The sequence below is a fragment of the Asterias amurensis genome, chromosome 18 (genome assembly GCF_032118995.1).
Source record: "Asterias amurensis chromosome 18, ASM3211899v1".
Taxonomy (NCBI): Eukaryota; Metazoa; Echinodermata; class Asteroidea; order Forcipulatida; family Asteriidae; genus Asterias; species Asterias amurensis.
In genome coordinates this window covers 1,613,014-1,624,548 of record NC_092665.1, presented here as the reverse complement: position 1 = coordinate 1,624,548, position 11,535 = coordinate 1,613,014, and the positions used below count along the sequence as shown (strand labels likewise).

Below are 11,535 nucleotides of genomic sequence, written 5' to 3'. Positions count from 1 at the left end.
AAACTAAACCTACCATTATAAAAGTTGCAACTTGCCCTTAACTTTCGCAATTCACAATTTATGATATCAATGTTTTTTATAAGAAAAGGGTTCTTAAACAAACCTCATTGTTTAAATCTGGTTCATGATTGTTTATTTGCAACACAATTTGACCAACGAATGAAAGTGATATTTGTTTCCTAATTTTCTGGCTGACGAGCCATCCTAAATCTAAAAATAGACAAAATGATCCAAATACAATGTTTTATGAAACTCAGTCAACTTACGATCGATATTATTCGCTGCAGATTGGTAAACCTAGCGCAAAGTTTCCTCATTAAACTTTACACCTTTTTGTTTGAGCATATCGTTAGGAAAACTGTGATCTTAGTCATTTTTCTATTTGCTAGACTTCTTGTACCATTTGTTACATTCAAAAGTAAGTTATGTCTCAGGGAACATTATTCATTTCATATTTTAAAATACCGTTTGTTATATTATTCAAATTAAGTTTGGATGCATTGAGATAATTTTTTTATGTTTTCGTAGAGACGCAAAACACAAGTGTTAAAAGTTATTGGTCTTCAACGCAAAGGCTACTTTATCAAATGATACTTGTCATGCTTTGAAAGTTATCAATTTGGGAGTATTAAAATGCAATGATCTTTTCACCTTCTCTGATTATATTGGAGATGATTCATAAAGGTGGCCACTTAATTACCAGTAGCCGAACACAGGCACCTGTCGACACGCGAATGCGTCACGTGTAAACAAATGAAAAACTCTCCGTTAAAAACTTTTGAACTAAATACATTCTATCCAACCGAAATTATTTGTGAACCCCCCTCGAACATTGTTCCAATTTGGGGGAACAATTGCCGTCCTGTGGAATCAGCGCGTGCGAGACATGCGTTATGTGAATTATTAGGATTTATGCACGATCCACACGCTATTAAATTGCTGGTTGCAAGTGTGTGACGACTATGATTGGGGGGGGGGGCTGGAAGGGGGGCCAGCTGGTAGGTTGATATTGGCACACCAAATGGCAATTGTTTACCCTCACACGAAGAAGCCAAGGGGTGGAGTTTTCCCACCGCTTTTCGGTTGCTGCACCGGTCGCTGGGAACAACAGGGCACGCACGTGTTGAGTGCCGATTAGCGGCCCTAACGACCACAGTCAATAGACGCGAACAATACAACCCTGACGCGTACACGGGTTGTTTGGCATCGTGAAAGCCAGCAGCATCACGGTTTATGTTAATTCTTAACCGTGCGAGCCAATCAGAGTCGCGGAGCGAGATGAGGTAATGCATTTCGACCAATGACTGTGCAGCACTTACTCGCGTGGCGGGCTGCAGTGTGGAACCACTGGGTAACAATGAGACGCGTGCGAGGATTGGTCGGTTGTGAGGGAATTTCACACTTGAATAGACCGCCGAGGGCACTCCCCTCTGATCGGCACGTGTGACGGATAAATAGGACTCTCGTGTTGTAGATCACATCATTCTAAACCCGACCATCCTCAGAGACGTTTCCCACGATCACGACAGTCTACACTTATATCTTTTGGAAACATTTTTCGTCAGTGAATTTTCAAGATGTATGCCAACGCTATGATGCACGAATCCGCCATTGACAGGCCTAAGGTACGTTATTGATACATTCAACTCTTCCAATATTGTTAGTACAGTAGGACTTTGTACTAATATTTCACCGTAAATCTGTCTTTAAAGTTTGACATTTGATATTTTGTCTGTCAAATTCAAACCATTGATATGTGGTTCTATGTCTTGGGATTCGAAGCCCTAAAATGGTCTTACACACTTAATGAATTTGTCTCAATGATGAACATGCTGTACTGTTAAAGTTTTAATAATTCTGCTGAAAACAATTTTTTAAACCATTTGAAATTCAAATCATTTCGATCGTTGCTTTTATTTTGATTGACTGTACATAGACTGTATTACAAATCACACAATTAATGATTGTTATTTTTTTCTTCCAACAGACGTCAAAACACATGATGGAGCGCAAACGAAGGGCTCGTATCAATGACAGCTTGTTGCAGCTCAAGAGTCTAGTCTTCCCTGCCATACGCAAAGAGGTATGTACAGCATTTTTGTATCACTTGAAACATTACCATAAATTGATACCCTCCAACATGCAATTCAGAAACGGTATTCCTTCTTATTGTTTTCCCTATTTTCAGAATAGAAAGGAAACGAAAGTGTTTTTATAGTGTTGTATTTAGAACTGCAATCAGGTTTTACTGCTATTCTCTAGGCATTTCGTGTGCCTCTCATGGTACCTTAAATTTGTCTTAATTTCGTGGGTTTGTTTGTGCCCTATGCACAATCAATCAACCTAAAAGCAAGGTCACATAAACAAGTTATTCATATTCATCTCTGACGCACCAGAAAGAAAAAAAACCTGTCAACATAGAAGTGTGCTGGTTCACCCGCCCTAGTTGGTAACGAACCCATTATTTTGAGGTATTCCCCCCATTGTTCAGTTGGGCTTCATCACTCCAGGATCCCAATGCATTCCCACGGTCCCCCTGAATGGAACACCAAGCTGTGTTAATAGGCTTATGGACATAACCAAACCGCATGAGCTCCTGCGATTGTCAAAGGGGGCTTGTGTGAAGGGCGCGCGACTGATCTGTTGTTCGCTCGTGCTGAATGCGGGCAGTGAAACAGCACCGCAGCTTTATTGTTAGCGAGTCGACGTGCTAACGACTTCTGGGTGCAGTACAATGGGGTCCAGGAGGATATAATGACAGACGATCGTGGGAAAGTTTTGGAAGCCTTTTGTAATCAACCTTGCCTGGATCATCTCTTGGGCCTTGATATCTTAAGCCTGTTTAAAAATGCCCCGGTTTGTTATAAGCGTGTTTATTTACCTTGAATAAAAATTTTGAGCTTGTACTTAATTTCTCTCATTTTGTTTCTTTGTCTTATCACAGATTTCCCGCCAACCCAAAATGGAAAAGGCAGATATACTCGAGATGACAGTGCGTTATCTTAAAGAGGTCCAGTCGACATCCACAGACGGGCGTACCTCCCCATCCGCACAGATCAGCCAATACCACGCTGGATACAGCGAGTGCCTTGGCGAGGCTTCCAGCTTTCTCTCCAACTGTGAATCCATCGACTTGGAGACCCGATTGAGAATCATGAACCACTTAGCTGACCGTTGCAGCAGCCTGAACGAGCCCAGCCCAGCAGCAGCTCAGGGTGGCTACAGTTATCGCCAAAATGCTGTCAAACAAACCACAGCTGCAACCACATCACCTGCTTCCAGCCCTGTTCCCAAGTCAACAACCTGCAGCACTTACATGCCAGCACAGCAACAGAACCAGCTGATGCTGTGCATCCCATCTGACTTTGTTGCCCATAGCAATCCATCCCTTCTTAGCCAGTCCAGCACCCAGTCTTCCATCATCTTCCCAACGCCCCCACCGTCACCCGTCGAACAGAAGCAATACACCCGGCTCCCATCTCCTCATCAGTACAAACCTAAAGTCAAGTCAGCCATGGCTACATCAGTCAGACGTCACAAAGCCGTCAGCCATCACGTAGTACCACAGGAGAATGTGTGGCGGCCCTGGTAGACAATTACAGAACAATTCTCAGATTTATATTGGTGCTCAACGTTCTCGATCTTTAAAAATTACATTAATTTGCCAATTTGTATTTATTAAGGAATGTTTTTCCCCTGAAGATTTATAAATTGAAGAAGGTTTAAGCACTTCTTTTGTTCAACTTGTCTTTCCAATCCAAAAGTTTAACCATAGAGCAAGGAACATAGACAAGTTGCTCGTTTTGAATAAGCTTGCCTATTATTACACAATGTCAGATAAATCTGTTTCTAAAAGTATTGCTTCTTTTTGGTCCCTGTTAAACTTAAACGACTTAACCTCAATGTTCTTAGACCTCAACTTCTGCTCTTGCTAATATTATTATTTTTTCAAGATATGTAAATTTGTATTCAAATAATAACAGATATTTTTGTATAACAATTTTTTGTGTGACTTTACCGCTTGAATTGCGTGTGAGAGGGCTTGTGTCGCTGGTCGATGGTTTAAGTTCTTGAAATAAAATAGAATTGTGAAAAGTAAAAGTACAACTGTCTCATTCCAATGATTTGTCTGGTTTTGTGTTTTTAAAACTATTTTGTTCTGCGAATGGAATTAGGGTCGGTTTGTTTAGTCTCGGGTGGGGAGGGGGAGTTCTTATTTAGTAATCTTTTGGTTAACATCGGCTAGATCAAAAATAACAATGGCGTTAATGAAAACGAAATGTTCATGAGGGGAACTTGGGCTTTACTTATGTGCCTTGGAGATTTTTTCATCCCAACTATTCCTCCATGAGTCTACAGACTTTGGTTAACAATTCGAAACGGCACAAACGCTACTTTTGTTTTAAAAACACAGTGGCCTTCTTTGGTAGCACTCGCTGCAGTCTAGAAAAAACCACAATGTAATATTAATATTTGTAGTCGTCAACCTTTGAGATTTCAATCATGAAACTCACTTGGTCTCGGTTCTGTTGTTTCAAAGCAACTACTGTATGTACAATTTAGATTATACAGTCTGCATTGTTAAAGGGGACGGCTGGTGGCGCCCTTTGTTGTCTTATGTCGGCTCCCGGCCCGTTACTGATGAACCCCTCCCCGAGCAGCAGGCTTCGTTTTAACAAATTGGGATTCTACATCCACTTGCGTTCCAGATGGTTCCTCGTAGTAAACACGGATACAATTTAGCATAAATCTCACTACAACTTTCCAAGCTTGTTCTTACAAAAATTAATTTGCTTTTACAACACTGCATTCCTTGCGCATTGTTCAAATTAGGCAGTACCGCTGTATCACTTTTACAAGGTGAATTTGAAACAATTAAAGTAATTGACTCGAGCTGCTTGTTTCACAGAGCAGCATTGGAGAGCTGTTGATAGTGTAAACTATTTTGAGAAACGGATCCCTCTGAGGTGGTGAAGACTATTATTTTGGACGCTGAAAGAAAACAAATTTTGTGTCAGACAACAGTACTGTCGCCCCAAGATAGTCGTTGGTTTTCGGTTCTCGTGTGAAAAGGGCTGACGTCGCTTGCAATCTTTGGGACAGCCAATTCGCGATGGTCGTTGGTTTTCGGTTCCCATGTGAAAAGGGGGCTGAAGTCAGCCTTGTTGTGTATCTGCAACCCGTCAATATTAATGCGGTCGAATCGATCCATGTGTCGGGCATTCAAGGCGATCGATAAGCTCTATTCATTCCGGATATGTTCTCACGTGGATCAAAACCTAAAGGTTCCTTTGATCTACCTGTCGTCTTTAATCCTTCCTCGCGTGTGTTGGAACGCTGCCATCTTCTTAAGGAACAATAGGACACGTCATTGAGGGACGAGGGAACTGAATTCTAAGCTCGATCTTTGCTCTGAGAAGTGGGACCTTGCGTGTGACCATTATACTCATGGGTGATTTTGTGTCCACCAGGGGTTTTTTTTTCTCGCTTTTTTCCCCTCAGTCTCTGACTTTTTATTTGGTGATGTAGTTTTATAAAATAAACCAATATTTAATTGAATTGTGACACAGTATTTTTGGAAAGAAATCTTTATACATTGTGTATATCATTTGGGTTGCGGTAACACCATGTGAGACTTCTTGGTTCTTGAAGATTACAGTCCAGACTTGAAGTGAATGTTGCTTACAAAACTCCTTGCACGATTTACTGTCAGTGAACCATTGGCTGCCTTTGGCAACTTTGACACAGTCAACCAATTGCAGACCACTTTGGTAGCACGTTCAGTCATTATTATTTTCAGAAAAAAATGTCTTACAATTCCCGAACATTCACCAAGTGAATCGTTTCTCTTCTTGGATATTGCCTGGAACTGGTTGCCTGTAAATTGCCTCATGTATAACATGGCCATAAGAGCCAATTTAAGACATGGTGGACAACGTGGTTTGGGTATGTGCACTGTACTCCAGCGTCCATTCTACAATTATCTCAAAAGGCCAAGTTTGTTACGGACTCCAGAATCGGCTGTTAACTTTTGATTTGTTCAAACTTCCATGCTACCCATGGATCACAAGCTGTCTATGAACGAAATTAAAACAATACACGGTTTTGTTCATCGTTGTGACTGAAAACCTTTGTCAATTTCCCCATACAACCCACACATTCCATTACATCGCCATCTTCCTTTCGTTATCTGATGTATTACCCCCCTTTAAAACAACCCTTGGCCACTCCCATCCCTTATGCAATTTATCTCGAAGTAGAAAAACAATGCAGTGTGGGCCTGTTGATATCTTCTGTTCCCCCCTACCCTCCCCCTCCTCAACTAATCGAAGAAAAACTGTGTCTTTTGTAAAGGATTATGTTGTGGTTACAACATATTCATTTTAGGGCCCCAAACAAGGCCGCGGGCAAGCACACGGATCGAACCGAAATTCAAAGGTCTTGATTGAGCGGTTGTGGTCACGGGTCCCGGATTAAAAAACACGGCACCTGTGGCTTAACTCATTACATCGATATCCCGAAGGTTGCAACGCGGTGATTGTTCTCAAACAAATTTCGGACTGTTTTTATTTTTATTTGAAAAAGTTGGGACAAATTGCCATGGTTTGTTCCAAAATGCATATAGTGGTTATGAATGACTTGTCCTCAATGCCCCAATTGTACCAAAATGGCCATAATTAGTTCAAATGGCTTATACCAAAAAGCAAAGAATGCGTGGCTCGTACCAAAACGGCTGAAAATGGCCTGTACCAAAATACCCGCCATGGCTCCAAATGGTTTGTACCAAAATACCCGCCATGGTTGCAAATGGTTTGTACCAAAATACACAAAGTGCATGGCTTGTACACCCAAAGTGGCTGCAAATGGCTTTGACAAAAATACCCAAAGTGGTTGCAAATGACTTGATTGTCCAAAATGCACAACGTTTGCAAATGGCTTGTTACCAAAATTCTCAAAGTGGCTGGAAACGGCTTGTACCAAAATGGCCAAAAGTGGTTGCAAATGGCTTCCACCAAAACGCACCAGATGGAAATGGCTTATCCAAAATGCCATAGTGGTTACAAATGGCTTCCACCAAAACGCACCAGATGGAAATGGCTTATCCAAAATGCCAAAGTGGTTACAAATGGCTTCCACCAACACGCACCAGATGGAAATGGCTTATCCAAAATGCCAACATGGGTGCAAGGAGGGTGTTTATTTCTTGCCTTCTCGCAACTTCAATAAAACAATCGAGCCCAAGTTTTCACAGTTTATTTTTGTATGCACGTTGGTGTACACCAAGTTGGGATAGGCCTACTAGTCATTGACAAATTCCAACAGTATCCCATACCTTTAGCCAAACGTCTGCAAAGTCCCAACACCTCAAACCTTGAGAAGGAAAACAAAACCGGTATCAAAGGATTAGGCATAAATTGGACAGTGTGACTTAATCCCAAATCCCATGTCAAACTCCTTATTGATTAAAGGATGTACATGCCTTTAAGTACAGCAACATCTTATCTCTATTAAGACTTCATCAGAATCAAGAGGGCAAAAAAAAAGAGAGTTTGGAAAGACGGAGGAATTCAAAGATGGAATTACAAGACGGCCCCAATTAATCTGATTGTGTCTTTATCAAGGCTGATTACATGAAATTGAAGACGTTCTCATTTGGTTCTTAATTGGTCACAATAGCTGACCGAAGTGAGGATAAATGAGATCCACAATGATCAAAGTGCTTCTTCTGATGTCAGTGGAATCGGTTTAATCGGGAACACCATGCCATTAAACCCAAAGTGAAGTGGCTAGCCGTGTTACTGTGTTGCCTGTGTTGCCTATGATCAATTCAAACGTAAAATGGTACAAAATATTGGTATATCTGGAGTATAAAGTTAACAAAGTTATAAAGTTTTCGTTTTTGTTGGCCATCGTTATTGTCTCGTACTTTTTATTTAATAGAATAGGTATAGGCCTATATTACCACAGGGGACTAAGAGGCTTAGTCCTCTGTTGCCATGATCTTAATATTGGAACCTCTTCAAGAAGTTTCCCATCGACTTAAAGATTTTCCAGTAGGACTAGTAATTTAGAGACGATTTGAACAGTACACACTCTTTACGTTGAAAATGACACACATTTCAATGGTTGTTCTGCATATTAATAAACGTTTTTAGGGTCCAGTCTTTTTGAGAGTGGACACTCGGAGTGAGCGACTTGAATTGTACCATATCATTTTGTCCAAGGTGCTGTATGGCCCCAATGTATGAATTGAATATAATACAGACCGTTTTATAACAAACCTGTGATGTTGTCATTGTTGAGTACCCAACTTCTCAACGAGACTTTTTATTGTCACATCCTGTGGACACAAATTGTTAGCATAAAACCTTACTTGGTAACGAGTAATGGGGAGAGGTTGATGGTATAAAACATTGTGAGAAACGTCTTCCTCTGAATTAACGTAGTTTTCGAGAAAGAAGTATTTTTCCACGAATTTGATTTCGAGACCTCAAGTTTAGAAATTGAGGTCTCGAAATCAAGCATCTGAAAGCACACAACTTTGTGTGACAAGGGTGTTTTTTCTTTCATAGTTATCTCGCAACTTCGACGATTGAGCTCAAATTTTCACAGGTTTGTTATTTTATGCATATGTTGTGATACACCAAGTGAGAAGACTAGTCTTTGATAATTACCAATAAGGCCCACACAGTGGCTTTAAGCGGGAAAACTTGGTGGGAAACTTTACCACCCGCGTCGGATTCCCCCTCTCCCGCCCAAACGAGTCAATTTTGTTCTTTAGTCTTGGGTTCGATCCGCTGGTCTGCCCAAAGGCTTTGTTTTGCCAATAAGACCGGACTTAGAGCGATATCTTCTTCGATTGGTTTGGGGGCTTTTTACAGATGATGAGCAAAACAATAGGCATAGAAATCTTCATTGAATACACTGTGTGTGCCAAGCTGGGAGGCTCCTTCAAGATACAGGGGTCTAATTGCACTGAGATGTACTTGTTGAGTTTCTCAAAAGGGAACTTAACTGTGAGGATATTTTCTTTGGGAACTAAACAAAAAATTGAAGGTTTGTATCATTGTGGAAAGACAGTTAATGGTATTGTTTTGAATTTTTTTCCAAACCGGAACAAACCCATACCGCTACTCAAAACAACTTACAACAAAGCACTTGGGTTTCGTCCACAACTATAAATTATTTCATATGCGAACATTATAATTTTTCTCAGAATGGGGGGGGGGGGGGGGGGGGTGTCTCCACTCCGCCTAAAAACAACAACAACAAAGCACGTGATGGGGCTTGCCAATATTATATCACAATTAATTATTTCATACGCGACAACTTTGTTCTTCTGTGGTGGAGATGGAGGGGGGGGGGCTCCACCCCTTTCTTTATTTGCAGTCTGACCTCCATTCCCCTTATACCAATTAACAGGACTGGGGACCAATCCCTCAAGCCGGAAAGATGTACTTGTTGCGGTTAGTGAATTGGGTTTAGATGTCTTGAATGAGACTAAGGGTATGTTCAGACAGCGTACTAACTTAGACCCGAACCGGTCTAACTTTTACGAGCAGCGGGGGGTGGTCGTAAAAATAAAAACCCATTGCGTTCAGACAGCACAGAGTTAAACCCGATCCGGTTTATCTTCGGTTTTAAGAGGTCAAAGTAGACGCGACCCCGTTGCTCTAACATCCGGCTATATTCATCAGATTCACGCACCGAGTATGCCGAGATACCGAGTGCCCCATGCCCTGGATGATCAGACAGGGCATAATTATTTGATACAAATGGCTCAATCGAACGCGGTAACAGTTTTACCGTTGGGAGGATATGGGCACTTAAAACAAACATGAACACGACTCGAAATTATTTTAAACAAACAAAATATTGATACAAACCGCCGAGAAAACTCACCAAAATATTGTCCATATTCCATGAAACAGAACACGTTTCATTTTTGTGTTTTGTTTTATACCACTGTTTCCGATTTAATAAATACTTTTAGTTTGTACTTCAATCGATTGGAATTTGCGATCTCTCAAAAGCTGGTGCCGCGATTTTTATTCCGATTGAGTCGTTCATAAACACAACTACACACGTGCAAGTTACGTAAATACATGTACTTTGCAGTATTTTCCCAACTTCCCAACAACGTGGTGATATTGCTGGCGTAGGGAATTTCCCCTACACACAGCCTCGCGCTCACTGCAGTTCATTCTCCCAGATTGAAAGTACAGCACGCTAGTAACGGTGACGGCAATAGAAAGTCACATACACGGGATCGGTGATGGATAACTATGGGATATCAGAGAGTGATCACTATGGGATGGCAGCGCTGTACATGTGAGAAGCAATACAACATATGCTTCTTCGCTGCGCTCGTAGTATACGCATAAAAAAAGGAGTTTCAATTTATTGTAGGACACTCAACAAAAAAAAGCTTGGAAAATATAATTTTGTTTAAGAATTTAATAAATCATGGGCGTGGGCCTGTGTTAAACTGCATACACTGATCGAGAGGGTTTCGCCAACTCGGTAAGCGGCAAGAAAGTAATATAAATACTCGGTGCTTTTCAGCATCAGAGGCAACAGAAACCGTATACAAGCACTCCGGGTTCCGGGCGTGTGCATTGAACCACACAATGGGTCGTCCGTTGTGAGTTAAAACCGGATGTCATTCTGTCCACACGCAGTGTTAAAAGATAAACCCGAACCGGTTTAGACTTAGACCGCCTCGCTGGACGGTTTAAGTTTTGGGGTTTAAACCCGATCCGGTCTAACTTTATTTGCGTTCACACGCACAAAAGTTGAACCCGAACCGGTCTAAGTGGACTTAGACCAACTTTAACACGGCGTGTGAACGACCTCTAAGATCTTGTTCGACCAATCCAGTTTGAATGAAAGCCCTCGTCTCCTTAATTATTTACAATTAACTAAGGATAAGACCCAGAGAGTGGTATGACCCCTGCCGTTACCAATCCAGTGGGTAGCTCTGATGGACAATTTTACGTAGCATATTAGATGTTAAATTTGTATCGGGATAAAGAGTATTCATTTTGAGTTGACCCATACACATGTGTGTTAGCACTGTATACTCAGTGCATACCCGAGTTCCGTGAACAAAGAGTCAAGCATAGTGCTCGGTGGGATGTGAACCCACGACCTTTGTGATTCTGGAGTTACATATTTTTGGTTTGCGGTTACACCATAATGTGTTTCTACTTGTCAGGTAGATGTTGTTCCGTAGAGAACTGTCTTGCTCTATATTTACTACCAGTGAGTAGATTATAGCATTTCGGGGGACTTCTCGGTTCTGAAAAGAACTCTGTTTTTTATTACTTGCTCTGATCTTTTTGATCGCAAGTCATCAAATAGCTTGTCATTTCATTGGTTCATTGGTCCACGTTTTAAGGTTTTTCTTTAAACATCGGTTTATTTTGTTTCCCCCATGTTTCAACATTGTCGTGAGAATTATGACTTCCAGTATGAGTTTGCCCATATATTTTTTTAGCGACTAGCCACACCAGTCTTGTCATTTCACTTCGA

The 11,535-nt window shown here is 41.2% G+C and overlaps 1 protein-coding gene across 1 annotated transcript; it reads left to right on the top strand.

Moving 5' to 3' along the window:
• The first annotated feature begins 1,492 nt into the window (after positions 1-1,492).
• LOC139950598 (transcription factor HES-1-like) lies at positions 1,493-4,107 on the top strand. Its single transcript, XM_071949354.1, has 3 exons — positions 1,493-1,625; positions 1,988-2,083; positions 2,945-4,107. The coding sequence occupies exons 1-3, from the start codon at positions 1,578-1,580 to the stop codon at positions 3,590-3,592; spliced, it is 792 nt and encodes a 263-aa protein (XP_071805455.1). The 5' UTR covers positions 1,493-1,577; the 3' UTR covers positions 3,593-4,107.
• Positions 4,108-11,535: the final 7,428 nt, after the last annotated feature.